The 20,314-nt window shown below is 49.8% G+C and overlaps 1 protein-coding gene across 1 annotated transcript in view; it reads right to left on the reverse strand.

Moving 5' to 3' along the window:
- Positions 1 to 5,730: 5,730 nt before the first annotated feature.
- Positions 5,731 to 20,314, reverse strand: part of FSTL1 (follistatin like 1) — an 80,863-nt gene continuing 66,279 nt past the window's right edge. The window contains exons 6-11 of the mRNA XM_007062067.4: positions 18,490 to 18,620; positions 14,610 to 14,728; positions 13,293 to 13,405; positions 11,512 to 11,622; positions 9,720 to 9,817; positions 5,731 to 9,396 (exon numbers count right to left, since the gene is read on the reverse strand). Coding sequence (XP_007062129.1) covers positions 9,352 to 9,396; positions 9,720 to 9,817; positions 11,512 to 11,622; positions 13,293 to 13,405; positions 14,610 to 14,728; positions 18,490 to 18,620 — 617 coding nt within the window. The 3' untranslated portion in view covers positions 5,731 to 9,351. The remainder of the gene's footprint in view (positions 9,397 to 9,719; positions 9,818 to 11,511; positions 11,623 to 13,292; positions 13,406 to 14,609; positions 14,729 to 18,489; positions 18,621 to 20,314) is intronic.

Raw genomic sequence — 20,314 nt, forward strand, 5'->3', positions numbered from 1 at the left:
GTTCAAATGGTGGTCCCGTAAGTCTGGAAAGGACTAGATTGAGGTCCCAAGCTGGGATAGGCTTTCGTACTTGCAGGGATAGTCTGTTGAGACCTTTAAGGAAATCGCTGACCATTGGATTTGCGAAGACTGAGTAGCCGTCTGCGCCCAGATGGAAGGTGGAGATGGCAGCCAAGTGAACCCTTATTGACGACATGGACAGTGCTTGTTGCTTAAGATGGAGGAGGTAGTCCAGTAAAAATGGCACCAAGGCGAGCGTCGGAGACTGACGGTGCTGCTCCAACCAGAAGGAGAACCTCTTCCACTTGGCAAGGTCCGTCGCCCTTGTGGAGGGCTTTCTATTGCTCAGGAGAACTTGTCTGACTTGATCAGAGCAGGACAGCTCGATGTTCAGCCGTGGAACTTCCATGCTGTAAGGTGGAACAACTCTAGGTTCGGGTGCCAGAGGCGGCCGTGATCTTGCGTGATTAGGTCCGGGAAGAGTGGTAGGGTGACTGGAGTTGCCATGGACATTTCCAGGAGCGATGTGAACCAGTGCTGGTGTGGCCAGGCTGAAGCTATCAATGCACCCCCCCAATTCACTGGTGGTTGATGCAGCCAAATCAGCGAGAGTCCGAGGGCTACCAGGACCCCTCCCCTAAGAATAGGAAGGCAAAAAAACTTGACCTTTTTGGCAGGAAGGTTTTTTCCACTGGGGGACTACAGCTCTGTATCGCAAACCAACAGGCCATCGTGAGCAGTTACACACACAACACCTGCGCTGCAGTGGCCAAGTTTGCGGAGCTCCTGCTGCAGGACTCTCGCGCAGAGTTCTCGGCATTGGTGGTGGAGGAGGGAAAGCTGGTCTCCCGAGTGTCCCTACAGGCAGCACTGGATGCAGCAGTTGCAGCCTCACATTCCTGGTTGCAGGTCTCTGATCTGCCCCACAAGGTCCAGCAAACAATCCCGGACTTCCCCTTTGAGGTCTTGGCCCTCTTTTCCAATAAGACGGATAAGAGACTCCATAGTCTGAAAAACTCAAGGGTCACCCTCAGATCTTTGGGGCTCCATTTGCCGCCCGCTCAACGTAGGCATTTCCGGCCACAGCCTCTCTCCAGGTTCTACCAACCTCAGAACCGCCAGGACACTCCTCCTAGGAGGAATAGGAGTGGTAGAAGGAGGGAGCACCCCTCCTCAGGCCAGGGCTTGGGCCAGCCCAAGCCACCGCCCAGCCCCAGACCAGCCTTTTGAGGGTGTGGTCGAGGACGGTGCACCAGTACTGAAACTGGATCCAACCTCTCTTACTTTTTCGTCCCAACTGTCCTCCTTTTACCGTGCATGGTCCCATATCACCTTGGACTGCTGGGTGCTCCACATGGTAGAGAGGGGATATTCCATCCAATTCTGTGCCCTCCCACTCTTCCACCCACCTTCCCCGTCCCTCTTCAGGGACCCCTCTCACAAGCAACTTCTTACATGGGAAGTGCACTAGCTCCTCTCGGTAGGGGCAGTGGGAGAGGTTCCTCAGGAGCAAAGGAGCAAGGGCTTCTACTCCCAGTATTTCCTAATACTGAAAGCCAAGGGTGGCCTCAGGCCCATCCTGGATCTGCAGGAACTCAACAAGTTCGTCAAAAAACTCAGGTTCCGCATTTGGCCTCCATTATCCCCTCATCAGATCCAGGGGACTGGTATGCTGCCCTTGACTTGAAGGACATGTATTTTCACATAGCAATAATTCCTCCTCATAGAAATACTTCAGGTATGTGGTTAACAACAGCCACTATCAGTTTACTGTCCTCCCATTTGGCCTGTTAGCGGCACCTCGGGTGTTTACCAAGTGCATGGCAGTCGTGGCGGCTTTCCTGCGCAAGCGGCAGGTACAGGTGTTCCTGCACCTTGACGACTGGCTGATAAAAAAAAGGCCACTCCAGATCTCAAGTGGAGGCGCAGGTTGCCTTCATAAGAAGGACATTAGACAAACTGGGTCTCCTTATAAATGAGGCCAGATCGACACTGTCCCCTGTGCAGAGGATTGAGTTTATAGGGGCAGTGCTAGACTCAACTCAAGCCAGGGCATACCTCCCAGAAGCCAGGTTTCGGTCACTGGGCGACATCATACGGGGCCTCGGGCAGTTCCCCACCACTACAGCAAGTAATTGCTTGAAGCTCCTAGGGCACATGGCTGCTTGTACCTACGTAGTACAGCATGCCAGACTCAGGCTTCGCCCACGGCTAGTGTCAGTATATCGACTAGTTCGGGACGCTTTGGACAGGATCATAATCCTGTCTTGCCTGATACTAGACTCCCTCCTGTGGGGGCTCGACCCACAGGTAGTATGTGCAGGGATCCCCTTCACCAGCCCCAAGCCATCCCTCTCATTAGTGCCAGATGCATCAGATCTGGTATGGGGGGTACATTTGGGAAACCTCAGGTCACAAGGCCTCTGGCCCTGGCGGACCTCACTCTGCATATCCATGTCAGAGAACTGAGAGCGGTGTGCCTGGCTGCCAGATTTTCAGAGCCCATTTTTGAGGCAGATGTGTATCAGTCCTCATGGACAACACCACGGCAATGTTTTATATCAACAAATGGGGGGTGCACGTGCCTCTCCCTTGTGCCAGGAAGCCCTCATGCTGTGGGACTTCTGTGTAGCGCACTTGATACACCTGCAGGTATCATACCTCCCTGGGATACAGAATGAGCTGGCGGACTGTCACAGCAGGTCTTTTCACGGCCACGAGTGGTCCCTCCGGCCAGACATAGTGAGCTCAATCTTCCAACACTGGGGCTTTCCCCAAGTAGACCTGTTCGCCATGCACCGCAACAGGAAGTGTCAGCTATTCTGTTCCTTCCTGAGTCACAGCCCCACGAGCCCAGGCTCCATCGCGGATGCCTTCCTACTTCCATGGGGAGGCTGTCTCCTATATGCGTTCCCGCCAGTTCCTCTCGTTCACAGGGTGCTCCTCAAGATTCACAGGGACCGAGCCCTAGTGATATTGATAGCTTTGGCCTGGCCACACCAGCACTGGTTCACATCGCTCCAGGAATGTCCATGGCAACTCCAGTCACCCTACCACTCGTCCCGGACCTAATCACGCAGGATCACGGCCACCTCCGGCACCCGAACCTCGAGTCGCTCCACCTCACAGCATGGAACCTGATTGGAATAGACATGAACAAGCACTCGAAGAAGAAACTATGTTAAGAGACTATTAATGTTGCACAGTTAAGCATTCAAATGTCAGGAAATGCCAAAGTTATGATTGCTTATACAACCTTAACTCTGCTCCTTTGCTCAAATTGTAGTCTTTAGATGATTACCTGCTATTTGTCATGTAAGACCATATAATATCATTTAGCTTTTTCTAGCTTGCAAAGTACACAGCAAATGAGGCAGGCACTCCGAGCATCTGTTCTTACGAACTGTTGCATACACAGCATAATATACCGTAGCTAAAGATGCTACATGTATGTATTTAAGATTGTGGAAAAAAAAGATATGATGTTATATTATCTAAGCACTAGAATGTGAGCATATAATTAAAGGCTATTTTGTAATAGCTTGCACAAAAGCTGGCAGAGTTAAGGTTGTTTGTTCAGCTTTAACGTTGGTATTTTTTAACTTTTGAGTGCTTAACTGTGTATCCTTAATAGTCTATCAAATCTGGGGGGGAAAACTGAAAGGTTATTAAATGGAATTATTATTAAAAATGATCCAAACAGGATCCCAGGAATTACATACCTCAAGCCTCACCTTCATATGAGGGGAACAGCTGTAAAGAGTAGTTAAACACTTTGGTAAGTATAGTTTGATAGACGCAAACCAGCCTGGGATCTGTGATTATTGCACCCCTTAAGCCCATTAAAGGGTATTTTTGCTTTTTTAAAATGTTAATAAGATAGATAAAAGTGACCAACTAGACATAATTTACCTGAGGTTTCATGAAGCTTTTGATAAGGTTCCTCATAAGTGGGTATTAAGGGACCTGCATAACTGCTGGGTAGGGAACAACAACTTCTGTAAATGACACTTGGTTAGGTGACAGTAAAGAAAGGCATGTATTGGGTTGCTCCATGGAGTGGAAGGGGGTTGAATATGTTATCTATCATACATTTTTGAATCATTTGCGGGGGGGGGGGCTGGCCATTGAGCTGGTGATGTTTGTTACTCGCACAGTGTAGCTTCACCTGGTAAAAACTACAGTGGATCATGTGAAATTCCAGAGGGACTTAAACACACCGGAGAGCCGGCAGGATGATGGTAAGTGACACCAATAGGGAAAAGTGACGATGAAGCACAGTGGCATAAGTCAAGGGATGGGTTCACCTCATTTTCTGACAGGCCACATGGGCCCTGGTGATAGAAACGCAGCGAGCAGGCACTGGCTGTGGCATAAGGGGCTGCAACTTGCCCTCCCCCGGGCGGCAGTACAGACAAAAATGGGCACGGTTGGCCTGGAAGGAGGCGTGGCCATGGCAGCTGGAGGAAATAGAGAGTTCGTGCACATTGAGACTTTTCCTCACTGAGTACACAAACGGCTCCAGCGTGGCTGAGTTTTGGAGCAATAGCTTTGGGATGATGGGCTGGAAAGTGGCTTTGCCACATGATTTTCCCTCTCATGTGCCTACTGTGGATTCTTTCGAATACTCCCTGCAGCTTACAGCACTACAAGGATGAGGTGCCGACTTCAGACCTGCCTTTGCAAGCAGCAGGCACCAACGATGCCTGTAGTTTCACAACAGTACCTTGCTGCAAAAGACACAGAATGGACGCAAACCCTTACAGGTCAGAGCCTGCTTCAGGAGCTATGAAACCTGTTTCTGCCGGGGCCCCTGCTGTGCGGGACAGCTGCAAGTGTGAGATGGGGTGGTGGGGCTGGTACGTGCACTCTGCTAGCTACGTAAAGCTCTGTCTCAGGTCCGGGAGAACTACTCCGACGTGGAGAAGGGGGGAGAGAATAATACGCATTTTACAAACATCAATTCATTGATCCCGCCAACCCGCATGTAGGGTACTTTGATCACCCCCAGCATAGAACGATGCAGTGACTTTCTCAAGGTCACGTAGCTGTGCTGTGTGCGGTACTGAACGCTCGATAGTGGCATGGAGTCTTTTGTACTGTCCTCCAAACACAACAGTGAATCAATGTCAGTGCTAGGATTAAAAATCCTGCACCGTTTGGCCATGGGTTTGTTCTGCCCAACCAACCCACCCACAGCGCATGGAGAAGGGAGACCCTTGGATCCTTACTAAATACGGATCTTGTGGTCACATCCCAGCTGGGCCCCCTCATGCTTGGTACCGTACAGACACGTCATGGTGAGAAATTTCCTGGCCTCCTCTTTTGACTCCATTGCATGAGTAACTGAACGAGCAGATTGGGAAGGGGGCATGGAGCAGACTGGGAGGCAGCAGCAGCAACTAATGATTAGAGCAAGTGACGGACTCAGGACTTCTAGGTTCTATTCCCTTCTCTACCCCCGACTCTCTGCATGACTGTGGGCAAATCCCTTCCTCAGCTTCCCCATTTATAACATGGGGTAATGATAGTGACCCACCTTGTAAAGTGCTTTGAGCCTTGTTGGAAAGCAGTTACAGTCTGCAAGTGCAAGTAATGAACACTCTTATTTTTATTGCTGAGAAAGGAAGAGCGATTGTGAGGACTGTCAAGGGAGCTGAGAAACCCTAAAGCCGATTGTACTTTGGTCTTATTTAAAAAAAAAAAAAAAAAAAAGGAACAAATGAAACATTATGATTTTGTTTTGTTTATTTGGCAGTTATATCCAACTCCCTCCCCACAAAAAATACAAAACCAAGTAACATAAGTGCACGAATGAAACCTACAGAATACTGATAAATTTCACACACATACACAAGGGAGAGAGAGAGAAAGAAGGGGTTATTTTGTGTTGGCCTTTGTAAAAAATGCCTTTCCCGCCCCTTGCAGACTCTACAGCGAATATCCCAGAGAACTGGCATTTTCCTGACTCACTGGCCAGATCACACCCTAGGAATTCGAGATAGAAAAGTCAGTTGTGTGATACAGTTTTTTACCACTCAGCCTGGGTAGGGCTGTTCCTTATATAACATACTGGGGCCACACCCTTCGACTTGCGAGATGTTCATGCACCATTTGGGTACAATAGCCCTTGAAACCAGCAATGTTTTCAACATGTTACATCTTAAATGATATTTTTCTTCTTAGGGAACACAAAGGAAATGAAAAGGTTCTGTAGGAGGCAGCCCTGTCTCTACAGAGAGCAATTAACTATGCCCCAGTTGTCCTGCTTTGATCTGTGTGGCAGTGAAATCTCACATGCCCAGACTTTGCCTCACCAAGGGTCACTCTTGTGGCTTGTCAGGGGGTACCACATATTTTGCATAAATTGGAGCAGATTGTGGCTACTGTTTTATTAGGGTCATGCTGTTGAGACTACAGATCACAGCATGCAATGTTCCACGTTGACCTGAGCAGCCTGACTGCATTGCATGCTGGGACCTGTAGTCTCCACAGCCTACACACCTACAGTACATTGGAGGATTCTCACAGGCCATGTTGCATAAAACTCCGCAAACTGCATAACGCCTTCAGCCACAGTTTGATATCCCCCCCCCCCACTGCACATACTTGGCTCCTCAACTGACCCTTCCTACTTTGGGATCTTACTGGTTGGGAAATAAGCTGTTCTTCCCACTGATGAAAATGTTTGCTTTTTAAGGCATGTTGTTGCATTTTCCCTAAGGCACTTTAATGGGGCAAGTGGTCTCAGCTGGAAGGTGGTAGGAAAGGAGGTGGGAGGTATGAGCTACTTTCACTATTTCAGACTAAGGCAAAGAATTAAAACAGTGTGCCAGTGACTCCAGACCCAATGTGCTCTATACATCCATTTGTAGAGTAGGTGGGAAGAGTAGGGGGCATGTCCATCGGGTACTCCCATCTCACCAACCAATTCCTCTGATACCACTAATGAGGGAGAGGGAACAAAAATCATTTCACTCTGAATTCCCAGAGTAGCATTTTCCCCCCCTCAAACTGGGTGTCGTCCCCCCCTGCGTTCTAGGGACTAATTCACCTCTCACCTACTCCAGTGTAAATCTGATGTAATGCCATTGACATTGCTCCTGATTTACACCAACATGAGTGCAGAATCAGCTCACTGTCTTATTATTCCAAAGCCTCGAAGCACTGTGGGCAGATTCTGATCTCCTGCTGGTGTAAATCTGGAGTAACTGCACTGAAGTCAATGGAGATACCTTAGAGTTACACAGGTGTAACTGAGATCAGCGTCTCGCCCTGTCTCTCTGAAGTCCATGGTATGAAGAGACAGTGGCAATATCAAGACCAAGACAACAGTACAAGAGACTAGCCGATAACTGTACCACAGTTCAAGCTTTCTTCTTTCCCTACACTAACTAACTCTTCCCCTTCTCTGCCTGGAAAGCGCTTTGAATAAAGGGAAGGCTACAGCTCAACTTTGCTCATCTTGCCTCAAGCAGAACTAACTCTAACTGAGGCCAATGGGAGGTTTGCTTGAGTAATCACTAGGGAGTGCCGGGCATGAGGTGATCGTTCAAAGGGAGAAGACTGAAGCCAGAATCATCTTGACTCAGCCTAAGTGTAATGACTGGGAATGTGCAACAAGGCATAACTGGAACAGGGAAATGGGTGTGTATGTGTGTGTATATGAAGTAAAGTTGAATATAACAGGAGAACCCATTGGGCTTGAGGGGACGAGGTCACTGACACAATACCATTCCCTCAAAGAGTATCACAGTTGTAACTAGGCCCAGTGTTCAGAGAAAAAAAAAAGTGGCCAAAAGAAAATGATCCAGAAAGGAAAGCTACAATGGTAAGAGATGGACTAATCTGAGCACACAGGCCTGGAAGGCTGCCAGAGGGGGACGTGCGCAGGTCCCTGATCTTAACCCAATTCAGGTGGAACCTCAGAATACAGGCCAGACACAATCTGGCTGATTTATCCTTGAATTGGACAGAGGGAGAGAGATGATCACTCACATTGCAGGCTGCAGCTGATAGATATATTAAAAGGGCTAGCTAGATAGCAAACTAAATATTGGACAGTCCCCCTGTCCTTTGTTTAGTGTATTAGCCTGTGCTCCCTTCCAGGCATTCATGTGATTTAGGGAGACCTCGTGCAGTAAAACCTGGCAGCACAGGATGGGATAGTCTGCAAACTAGAGAGCCAGAGAAAGACCCACAAGGTCTGTCTGCGTCCAGCAGCCTCAGTAAAGAACCCCCTTTATATTTACTATACCCTGTCCACTGTGAGGGACACTGCAGCACCAAGCTGAAAAGTGCCCTGAAGCTTTGGACTTAGAAGCTGTTCTGATTGTACGTGCTGGATACAGGCAAATGCAAACCGTGCACAGGAATCGCAGCACTTTCAAAAGCAACCAGCAAAACCAATCGTTTTGCTTTCTTGAAAGATCTAAAGCTACTGCCTAAAAATACAAAAGCTCAGTTGCTACCCTAGAAAATAAAGTTGTAAAAAAAAAAAAAAAAAAAAAGGATGTGTGATAAGAGAAATACGGTAATGTAGCACCTTTGTGAGAGGACTGGAGAGATAGGGGGCTAGGAGGACATCAAAGGGAATAGTGTGACTTTGGAGCCCACAAGGCGTTGGAGGAGCAGCTAGGGATTGGCTGGCTGCAGGCAGGGAGGAGCATGCTGGGCAGCTCACTAGGAACTCCAGGAGTCAAGTAAAGTCAATTAGCCCAAGGGGAGATGCCTGAGGTGAGTCCCATGGAAGCTGGAGGGGGAAGGACGGTGCCAGGTGGACAGGGAGGATGGGGAAAGGACAGAAAGGAGAACAGGAGAGGAGGAGATTGGGAGAAGGCAGAAAGGTACAGGGAAGACAAGAAGATGGTGGTGACCTAAGGCCACATCCCTGGCTGATTGTTCCCCACAGGATGCATGCTCAGCCACAGAACTTTCCCTTACATGTTCCTGCTGCCAAGGTGGGTGCATACTAAACCCTAGAAATTGCAAGATTCCCAGGAGGTTAACGCCCCCCCCCCCAGCACTTACCTCCCCCTTCCCCAGGTTTTCCTTTTGGCACAGAATTCCCTGCTCATTGCCTTAAGACGTCCTCTGTGAGGGGTATTCTGGAGGCTGTTGTAATTCCCCCCTGTCCTCACCAGCCTCCAGCAGTGACTCCCCCGACCAGGTGGACTGTGCTCCCCTCCCCTGCTTCCTTTTTTAATAACAAAACAAAAACCTCATCGCTAAACAACGTAAATATCCGTGACTGGGCGACTGTAGCAGACACTTGTGCATACTGAGCTCGGCGCTGAAGGACAGGGCAGTGGATCTGGCCTGTCCCTTGGGCTCCTCCAGTGAGGAGGCCCCTTACATCTCTTTGGTGCTCATTCGCTTGGTCTTCTCAGCCGTCTCCTGCAGAGAGAGAGAGCATTAGATTGAGGCCCTGCGGTTCCACATTAATGCTGGTGAGAGGTGCCAGCAGACTGAAGGCTTCTGTTTCTCCATAGGACAGTACAACATGGGCAGCAGCAGGCTCACCCCTCAAACTACCTCCATCAAATGTGCCTCACCCCTGCCGTGGAGGGACCATCCCAAAGGGAGATAGGGAATTCCCCCTACCATGAGCCAGTGCACTCCCCGTCTTTGCTAGGAAATATCTGAGATCCAGAAGAAGAAGGTCTCTAGCAAGGAGAAATTTCCAACACAGATTCTGGACAAAGGGATTCCGTCCTAACCTGATGCTTTTGCAGTTCTTGAACGTATCTGGCCAGCTCCTCCTCAGTCAGCTCCTCCTCGGGTTGCTGCCCCCCTACAGGCACCTTCTGGTTCTTCCCTGCAAACACAAGTGAAGTTTAGAGCCATCCCAGGTGTTAGGACAGCTCTCAGATGGTGATACAGAGGTGGGAGGCCAGGAGAGAGCCAGGGTGGGTTCAGCCTGTGTCATGCTACAACAGATCTCAGGCTCACTGGGGCTTGCTTTGTCTGGAGAAGTGAGAGCTGATGAGTTCTGACCCCTTCTTCTTTGCTGTCAGGAAAGAGGGAGGAGTCTGTCCCATCCTGGGATACATGAGGTGTGCATCCATACAACTCCCCCAAGAGTAAAAGATAAATACATCAGAAATGAACTAGGCTCTACCCTCCCTGCTTATTATTGAAAAAGAGAGCCAGTGGCTAGTTCTGACGCCTTCACTGGCTAAACAAATCTTGGGCAGATAGAAATACACATGACACACTCCATGTAATTGGCACATCTGCTTATTCAGGACCTCTCTCAGGGAATGTAGCGAAGCCCAATGATATTTAATTTCACTTAATGGAGATGCTTTCTGCTCATTTATTGGTATTCAGATCTGCCTGACTCTCATGCCCCTTTGGTCTGCTTACTCCTCTGACAGCAGCCTTTGGTCCCACCACAGCTATGACACAGGCAGAAAGGGCGAGAATTGTTAGCCCATTGCAAGCTACTTGTTTTCTCCCTCCACTTCAACGACCCATGCTAGGTGGCCATGCTGGGTGTCTTGCAGCCACCTCTGATGCTAGCACTGGGCAGGCAGCAGGTACAGTCTCTCTCCCAGCCACCCAACCGCGTGGGCCTGCCTCATAACACAATGGGATCCACAACTCCCTAAGCAACAGCATCAGGACTAAAACACCATCTTCTCTGAATCAGGAATTCTTGTTACTAGGGGCAAAAGGAAACTGCTCATTGGGGTGAATCAATTCAGAGGCCTCTACTGTGTAGCACTGAATTAATTTTTGAAGTAATTCTGTTAACACTTGTTACTGTATTACTATCTCCACATCTGTTCATGGTGCTGGCATCTCTCTCAGTGGGAGCTACCATGCTACCGACAGTCTTAAGAGGTAATGTGTTCTTAAGAAACAGAGGTGCTGTTTCCATGCAAAGGCCCTTCAGAAGCAGCAGGGAGGCCAGAAGAATGCAGAGCAGCGCTGTGAGGGAGAGCCCAGCTGTTTATCAAGAGAATAAAGCATTTCCCAAAGTCTTACACAGGGGGACCAACTGGCTTCCAATGCGCAACGAACTCTGTGAGATGAGTTGATCCTCCTGATGTAAGGCATCCAATTAAGAAACCCACTGGGGCTTCCCCATCTGTAGCACTGCTCTCAGAGCTTGAAACTGATGTGAGGAGACGCCACAAGGGACAAGAGATGGATGATCAGTCAAGTTTCATTATAAAGGATACTTCCCTTCACACAAATAATAATTCTTTTTCCTTCTGTAAGAGCTTTTATTTGAAGGCTCTCAAGGCACTTCTCTAACAGTCATAAATTAAGTCTCCTAACCTCTCTCTGGAGTAGGACAGCATCATAATCCCTATTTTACAGAAGCTGGGGACACTGAGGCACATAGAGGGCAAGTGACTTGCCCAAGGTCTTACAGTGATTGCGAGGAAGAGCTGGGAATAGAAGTCACAGGCCCAGCAACCCAGTGCCTTGCATAAACCAGAAGACAAAACTTCCTCTGTAACTTCCTACTTGCCCCAGCCCTTTGCAGGTTGTACCTACCCTCACAGGTCATGGCAGTGCACACCCAGTTCCCACAGGCACAGACACAGCGGTTGCACTCCACTTGGGTCTCAGCTCCATCTTCATAGGTTTCATCTTCAAGGGCACATTCTAGAAGGAGCAAGAACAAGGGGAATTGGCTTTGATGTACAGGGCAGATACAGGCAATTGGATTCTGGGAGTTCTTTGTTTCCCCCAAAGCACTTGTGAGTTAGTACAGTGACTGTAGGGGCCGTCACAGCCTCTATTCATCACTCCCACCCACCCTGGGACATGAAGCCCCATCTTCTGTTGAAGAGCACCATGGACAGCATTTTCAGGGAGTGCTTGTGGGATGTCTGACTTTCCACTGGACGGGGCAAGAGTGAATTCAGTTTACTGTTCTGCCAGCAGTATCACCATGGCCTGCGCTGTATCAGCACCACTGAGACTAAGCCTTGTGTAGGACTTGAAGTCTGTAAACCACGATTTGAGGACTTCAGTAGCTCAGACATAAGTTAGGGGTTTGTTACAGGAGTTGGTGGCAGGGCCGGCTCTAGGCACCAGCAAAACAAGCAGGTGCTTGGGATGGCACATTTCTAGGGGCGGCGTTCCAGCGCTGGCCATCCCGCCCCTAGAAATGTGCCCCCGCTCGCTTCCGCTCCGCCTCCGCCTGCTCCCGAGCGCGCCGCCGCCGCTCCGCTTCTCCCCCCTCCCTCCCAGGCTTGCCGCGCGTGAAACAGCTCGGGTGGAGCAGAGGCGAGCTGGGGCGGGGAGCGGTTCCTATTCCCCTTCCCCCCGTTACTTCCTGCGCTCCCCCCACCCTCGCTCACCTCCGCTCCGTCGGCTCCCCTGAACGCGCTGCCTCTCCCTCGCCTGAGAGGGAGGGGGGAGAAGCGGAGCGGCGGCGTGTGCAGGGGAGCAGGCGGAGCGGAGGTGAGCTAGGGCGGGGGGTTGTGTGTGTGGGGAGCCGCACGAAGCAATGGGGGGGGGGGGGTGGAAATCCGGCAAGCCTGGGGGAGGAGGCAGAGCCGGGGATTTGGGGAAGGGGTGGGGGGGGGGGGAAGCATGAAAAAAAAGCGGGGGCAGCCAAAAATTTTTTTGCTTCGGGTGGCAAAAATCCTAGAGCCGGCCCTGGTTGGTGGGTGAGATTCACTGTGCAGGAGGTCAGACTAGATGATCATAATGGTCCCTTCTGACCTTAAAGTCTATGATTCTATGAACCCAGACCCTCCTGGCCTACTGGTGAGCATACTCCCTAGTGAGACAATTAGATCAGCTGCTAGATTATGTTTAATCCTTAGAATGCTGAGCCGTTTCCATGTAAATTGCAAATCTACATTGGGTTCGGATGGCTTGTGAGCTACAGGAAGTTGGTCAGGGAGGGTATCTAGTAATTGAAAGCCAGAGCAAGGCAAGGCTTCTCTCTGGACTGAGACCTGCCCAGTGCCCTGCCTCCTCAATTGTTCAGACATGCACTTCTCCTCACATGACCCATCTCCCCACTGCTGAACCCCTTACTTGATCACCCAAACATACATTCCCCACTGACATGCCTTTCTGAAACCCACGTCCCATACACCCTAATACAAGGGGAAGCTGCAGGGCAGGACTGAGGGGCACTGGCAGAGCTGTGTGGGGAGCCCAGGGCTGGAATAGCAGGAGGGGCTGCAGGGCAGGAGTGAGGTGTATTGGACGAGCTGTAGAGTGCCTGCCTTCTCTGTCTGGCTCTAAGCCCTTCTATTCTTTCCCTGCTTTCTGGAGCCCCGGTCTGTTCCCTGGTGCAGGGGAGAAGATCATACTTTTCTCTGGTGGGTTGAAGGACGGGTTGAGGCACTTGAGGAACTCATTGAAGCTGAGTTTCCAGTCGGCATTCTCATCAGACAGCTCAATGAGGGCGTCCACACAGAGTCCCCTGAAAGGAAACAGATACAATGGGCATGGGGCTCAGGGTACTGCCTCTGCTATGGCCCCTGCTCTTCCCGGTGCAGGGATCTGGACAAGGAAGCGCAGGGCAGTAAGCGCTGGGACTCGGGGCCAGGCCAGCAAAGTGACCGTTGTAACAGACTCTACCACATATAGAAAGGAGAAACAGGCTCCGATTGCTACTTTGCTGGGGAAGGCAGGGAATGGGGGATTATTCTGAACAAGTTAGTAGCAGAAGCAAATCTCCAGCTCAGCCTTATCAATGTTATTTTATTGTTAGTTTCACTGCAGAACGAAGGCATTGCTGTGAACTTCTGCCTCCCCTCCTCCCGCCCATCAGCACCCCAGGTAGAGATGGGCCCGGAATGGACTTTTCATTTTGCTGGCAACTCTGAAAAATCAAAAAAATGTTTCTTTTTGAGTCAAACCGAAAACACATGTTTTTCTCAATTTATGGTGAATTGAAAAGTTGAAAAAATTTCAAGTCAGGTTAAATGCTTAATCCTGACATGATTTTTGTTTTATTTCAGGCAGTTTGGAAAGCAAGGAGGACTGGATTTGCAAGACACTGAGGTTGAAGCCAGTAGGAGAACACTTCAATCTCCCTGGACATTCAATAACAGATTTAAAAGTAGCCATCCTTCAACAAAAAAACTTCAAAAACAGACTTCAAAGAGAAACAGCAGAGTTACAATTCATTTGCAGACTTAACACCATCACCATCAATTTGGGGTTGAATAGGGACTGGGAGTGGCTGGCTCACTACAGAAGCAATTTTCCCTCTCTTGGTATTGACACCTCCTCATCAGTTATTGGGAGTGGACCACATCCACCCTGACTGAATTGGCCTTGTCAACACTGGTTCTCCACTTGTGAGGTAACTCCCATCTCTTCATGTGCCAGTTTATTTATGCCTGTATCTGTAATTTTCACTCCATGCATCTGATGAAGTGGGTTTTTTACCCACAAAAGCTTATGCACAAATAAATCTGTTAGTCTTTAAGGTGCCACCAGACTCCTCGTTGTTTTTGTAGATACAGACTAACATGGCTACCCCTCTGATACTTGAGGTTGGTGTGAATTCTCTTGCCATTTTGAGTGTCACTTCCCAATGGTTGTTTGACTAATGATTGGCAGCTAGCTCTCCCTTCACGTCTGCTGCCCCTCCCGCTTGCCTCCCTGCCCCAGGTTACCTGAGTAGCTTGTTGGTCTCTTGGTCCACATAGGTGGTGATGTTAATAGCAGTTTCATTCTGTTCCACAAACTTCAGGAACTCATTCGAGTCCAGGCGAGAATCCCCACCATCGAAGCTCTATAGAGGTGAGAAGATAGACACAAGAGGGCTGAGGCATTGTCCTATTCCCATTCCTTTCCCTTTTCCACACACACTTGCAAATGGAGCTGGGTGAATGACCGATTCTTTGGCTCAGTGGCAATGCCAATAAATTGGAAAAACAACGTTTGGTGTGGGCTGAACTGAATCAGAAATGGTTTGGAATTTCCGGTGAATTGACAAACCCCTTTCGGGTCTGCTCTCCTGCCGGGATTCACACCTGGGTCTCCCACATCCCAAGTGAGTGCCCTTCTCACTGGGCTAAAGGTTATAGGGTGGGGGTAAGAAGGGGATGGAAAGGGAGAGAAGGAAAGAAAGCGGAAGTGCCAGCAGCTGCAGCACCATCTCTTCCTCTTCCTCCTCCTCTGGCCATTTTGTCAATGGCTGAAACTATTTGGGTAAAATTTCTGAATAGTTTTGGTCACCCCAAACTATAATTTTCATCAAATAAACTAGAAGTCCAAAAACTTTCACCCAGCTCTATTTGCGAATACTTAGCACTGTGTAGCACTTTGCATCTTCAAATCCCAACTTTTTTGTGGGGCAGGTATCATTCCCCCGTATTCTGCAGAAAAGGAAACCGAGGCTTGTAGATAGGAAGTGACTTATCTATGCCACCCAGAGAGTTGGTGTTAGAGCTGGGATGAGAACGCAGTGAGAATGATTCCCACTCCTCTGCACTGGCCGCTGGTCCACACTGATTCTCATTCACCTCTGGCTGCTTGCTTTATAGCCGCAGCATGATCACATCATTTCCTCCCTTTGTTCCAGGTGGCCCTTAGCTTCCATACATTTTCTGGCATAAAATAGACCAATTATGTTTTAGCGGTGCTGGGTTGGTGCAAACTTTCAGACAGGTGTAAAACCAGGGTCTTGACTGTCATGTGCTAATGGCAAAGAATCACAGGAAGAGTCACTTTCTGCTAACTCTGAACAAGAGACTTCATTAGAATAAGGAAACGAGTATTATCCCTCAAGCTGCTCTGTCTCCCTCTGCTTCACTGCAGAGTTTCTGCCTAGAACCATCCTCGGCCCCCATGTGCCTGTCTTCCAGCTACTGATTTAAAGAAAAAGAACAGATATTTTCACAGTAGCCACATTTGGCCATGAAGGTCCCATGTCACTTAAGAGTGGAGTGTTTAGCCACGGTGTCCTAGCTAAATTCCAAGGAGAATACTTACACTCTACCTTCATACATTCCTTCTGCAGTTTCAGGATTCCTTTTCACTTCCTATCCTAAACTGGTGCATAGTGTTGCAGTGCACTTTTCAGCAGCTGCTGTGTCCCTTCCCAACTCAGGCGGTTGCAATGCAGAGGTGGGAGAAAAGAATCCTGTTTACTGAATGCTATAAGGGGTGCTGGAGAAATTTTGCTGTGTGGCTGGGTCAAGACACTTCCACTCCTTGTGTCTTAGTTCCCTCTGGTGTCCTGAGGCTCCATTCATCAGTGCCTGTAGATTGCTTTGAGACCCCCGGATGAAAAGTGGTAGGGCAGGGAAAATTATTATCCTCTCTGCAGCCAGTGCATAACGGTCCTGCTAATGTGTCTCTAGTTCCATGGGCTCTGAACACCACATGTCCCCCAACATTGTTTACAAGGAGGGCCACAGTTTCCACAGAATCAGGTTCAGTGAAGTCTGCTTTGTCCAGCACTGCATGTCCCCCTGCTGCCCTGAGGTCCCTGAATGGGATCAAGAGGCCTAATAGCACTTGACACAAATCCCTTTGCAGGTCTAGCCCTTGGTGGCTCATGTCCCATACCTGAGTCACACTAATGAATCTCACAAGACAGGGTCTCATAAGGGAAATGGCTGAGCCCCCTAACTGCTGACCACTACTGAAAGAGAAGAGGAAACGAGTTGCCTCTGACACTCCCTGCTACTGAATTCAGCAAAAATGAGTTGCAGTATCCACGGTGGACGAAGAGGTGGTGCTGCAGGGCAGGACTGAGGTGCACTGGCTGAGCAGTGTGGGGAACCCAGGACTGGGATAGCAGGGGGTGGGGAGGAAGAACAACTGCAGAGCAGCAGTGAAGGGCATTGGCAGAGCTGTGTGGGGAGCCCAGGACTGGGATATCCTGGGTGGTGGGGGGGCTGCAGGGCAGGAGTGAGGGGCATTGGCAGAGCTGTGTGGGGAGCCCAGGACTGGGATAGCCTGGGGGGCTGCAGGGCAGGAGTGAGGGGCATTGGCCAATACTGGGTGAGGTTCCCATGGCTACAGCAGAATTCCTACAGGTCAGGGTTGAGATGTATTTGTCAAGCTATGTAGGAATATTTGCACAATCTCCGCCACCATTTATTATGCCTCACTCACATCAGCCCTGTTAGTCCACAGTTCTCACACGGACTAAATTTCATCCCAAAATATTGTAAAGCCCCTGGGGAATGGGTGTTACCTGGTGGATGCCATTAAATGCCCAGGATAAACTGGGGGCAAGGGGTGTTAGCTTTTGCTTTCCTGCTGAGAAAGGCTATGGCTTTGTCACGGGAGCATTCCCCAGCCTGAGGCTGGAATCAGCGGACAAAGGAAAGAGGAAACTGTGAGATGCTCAATCAAGTGAGCAGGAGCTGGTTTGCCTCTGTGCTGCAGACACGGGTTTTCATTGGGCTCATAGCAAGGGGAGTGCTGACATCAGCGGAGTGAGCACATGGCTGGCTCTGGATAATACATCACAGCCTGTGGCACAGGGCGGCCCTTTGAGGAGGGAGCTGGGGGCGGTGTGTTTGTGGGGGGGAGGGATTGCGTAGCTCTATCCTGCAGGTCACCCCATCATTTGGGGCGACGGCAGGTGCCCAAGGGTGAGCCTGAGGCAGTGAATCACTGGAGGGCTTCCATAAAAGGCACCAGTGTTAACGACTATAAAGGCTGAGAGCTTGGGGCAGGGAGGGAGCAAAGAGGCTGGCTTCTCGGGTGCCACCAGGGGGTCCCATCGCCATGGCAAATTTCAGAGCTAACTCCTGCCAGGTGCCATTAATCTCTCACTGTCAACACCTCCTTATTTAAACCATCTGGTCCCCAGCTCCCCGCAGGCTCTGGGCCACGGCAGGATGGGGAGGGGGCGATGTGCTGATGGTGGCAGAAGCAAGCAGGGAGTGTGGGATCTGCCAGTTACACAAGGGGAGGGAAGGAGGGAGGGACGGGAGTTTACTGACTCCAAGGAAGGCGCTGAATGAAAAGGCTGCGAAGTGTAAGAGGCTATTCTCTCTCTTCCTGGCTGGGATTTGAGCTGAGTCTCTTGCCGCATCAGGGGCTTTATCCTTTGAGATTGGGCTCCCAAGGAAAAGCCCCCACATGCCTCCCACCCCAATCTGAATTGGGGCAAAGGGCTAGGACCACCCCCAACCTCTTCCCTGTGCCTCACTTCCACTTGCCCCTCCCTGCTGCGTTTCTTGTCTCTGAAGGCTCAGCACTTACATCTTCCTCTCCCTTTTCCTCAGTTTTCCCTCTGCAGTTCCCCACCCCCACCTACCGGAAGAGGGGGGGCAGCTGCCTGTGTGTGTGTGGGCAGGGGGGGAGGGGAAGGGGGAGGCGGGAGGTGCTGCTGCAGGCAGCTCTGGGCCTGTACTTGGTCACTCTTTGTATTACATAAGAACCGCCCCAGACACTCTGGCCCTACCCACACTGCAGGGGCTTCACTTACTATAGCCACCTGGCTATCACTGAAAAGTGCCAGCAGCACTGCATAACAGCGTAGGGCAGGAAACAAGGGCTCATCTCTAGGGCCGCCCCAGCCCTCTTTACCTTGAAATACTTGTCCAGGACTTCGCTGTAGTTACTGCCCTTTGAGAACCAGCCATCTGGGATGATCTCAGCCTCAAGCCATTGAATAATGCGGCGCCGGAGCTCGTCCCTGTCAGACTGGTAGCAGACAACTGCTCAGGAAGAAGTGAAAGAAAGGGTGAGTGAAGAAGAAATGCAACTGAGAGAACATAAAGAAACAATTGAAAAACCAACACCAGGTTACAAGTGACAGAGTTTCCCTTTATCACAGAAGGGGTGTGAACCGAGATCAGCAATCTCCAAACCCAGCTGGAGGTGCTGAGTGGTGAGCAATGTTTGGGATGAGGGTGACACCCAGTGGAAAGGCAGGAGAATGGTAATGACTTAATCCTCTCAATCCCCTTTGCTTTGGTGATTTCCTCTCCCTCTTGTCATGCGGCAGGTGGAAGATGACAAAGATGGATCCAGAGCTGACTCCTGTCTGGTCATACACAATGTTATCCTCCAGGGGGCTGACAGAACACCCAGCCTGAGGAGGGAAGGAGGCTGACCATCCTGGTTCCCCCAGTCTCTGTGCCATGGGGAGAGCAAATGTATTTAGCACTGGCGAAGGGCACCAGATTGGCAGCCATGGAGAGAATAAAGATCTCCATCCACAGTCTTGGGATAGCCTGGGCTGAGCAAACTTCCCCTACTACACCCTCTGCCAGTGTCCCCCAGCACTGAACTTGAGGAGCCCATCTCTCAGGGGGAGGGGATTTCAGTCTCCAAGCCTCTCCACTATGTCTGTCATGGCTATGACACCACTGCATACAAAAAGGAAGAGAGTGAGTGCTCATCAGAGATTGAACTGAGTTTGTTTGCTAAGCCACTACGCTCCCATGGTGGCTGCAGTCGTATGTGCCAGAATCTGATCTTTTATTTAAGAAAACCAAAAATTTAGGGCCAGGCCCTCAACTTGTGTAAATTGTCACATATCCATTAAAGTCAATGGAGCTATGACAGTTTACCCCAGCTGAGGATCTGGCCCTAAGGAGCTATGGCTGAAAAGAAAACCTCCCATAACCAGACAGACAGGGAGAGAGTAGCTGGGGGTTCTGTAAGGTCAGCTATGAATTCTTTGGTTGTTATGATGTGATTGTCACGCCCCGAGAAGGTCCGTTGCCTTAGGTTTGCATTCAGGAATTGATTTGTCTTATAAGGATTATTATTATTTATTATTTGTATTATGACAGCTCCTAGAGGCCTTCACTGACATCAAGACCCCATTGTATTAAGCACTGTATATACACATAGTAAAAGATAGTCCATGCTTTGAAGAGCTTACAGTATAGACAGACAAAACAAAGAATGGGAGGGGAAACGGGGGGTGCAGGGAGGTTAAGACCTGCCTAAAGTCACACAGCAGGTTGGTGGAAGAGAACCCAGGTCTCCTGACTCAGTCCAGTGCCCTATTCACAAAACAGTGCTGCCCTGTTTCAATGGCATAATAACCTAGCCATCCTTGAAGCATACTTTGGAAAGCGTCTGCATAAAAATGGGACATGGGACTACATGTTTTACTGTGTATCTGACTCCACATCAAATGTGCTCAGGGAACAGGATGGCTACTTTATCTATCAGCACTACCAACTCAGCCTGGTTCCTGAGAGTCAAGCTGGGTTCTTTTCATCTTGTGCATCATCACCAGTAACCCTGACCATCAAAGTGCAGTTGAGCAGTCTGCCTCCGTACCCCTCACACTAAAGATTCTGCAGTGGGAACTTTGTTAACAATTCTGCTGATGCTAACAATTCTGCACAAGCCTCAGTAGCATCTGACTCCCTTTACCAAAGCTGTATGAGCT

This window comes from Chelonia mydas, chromosome 1 (genome assembly GCF_015237465.2).
Source record: "Chelonia mydas isolate rCheMyd1 chromosome 1, rCheMyd1.pri.v2, whole genome shotgun sequence".
Classification (NCBI taxonomy): domain Eukaryota; kingdom Metazoa; phylum Chordata; order Testudines; family Cheloniidae; genus Chelonia; species Chelonia mydas.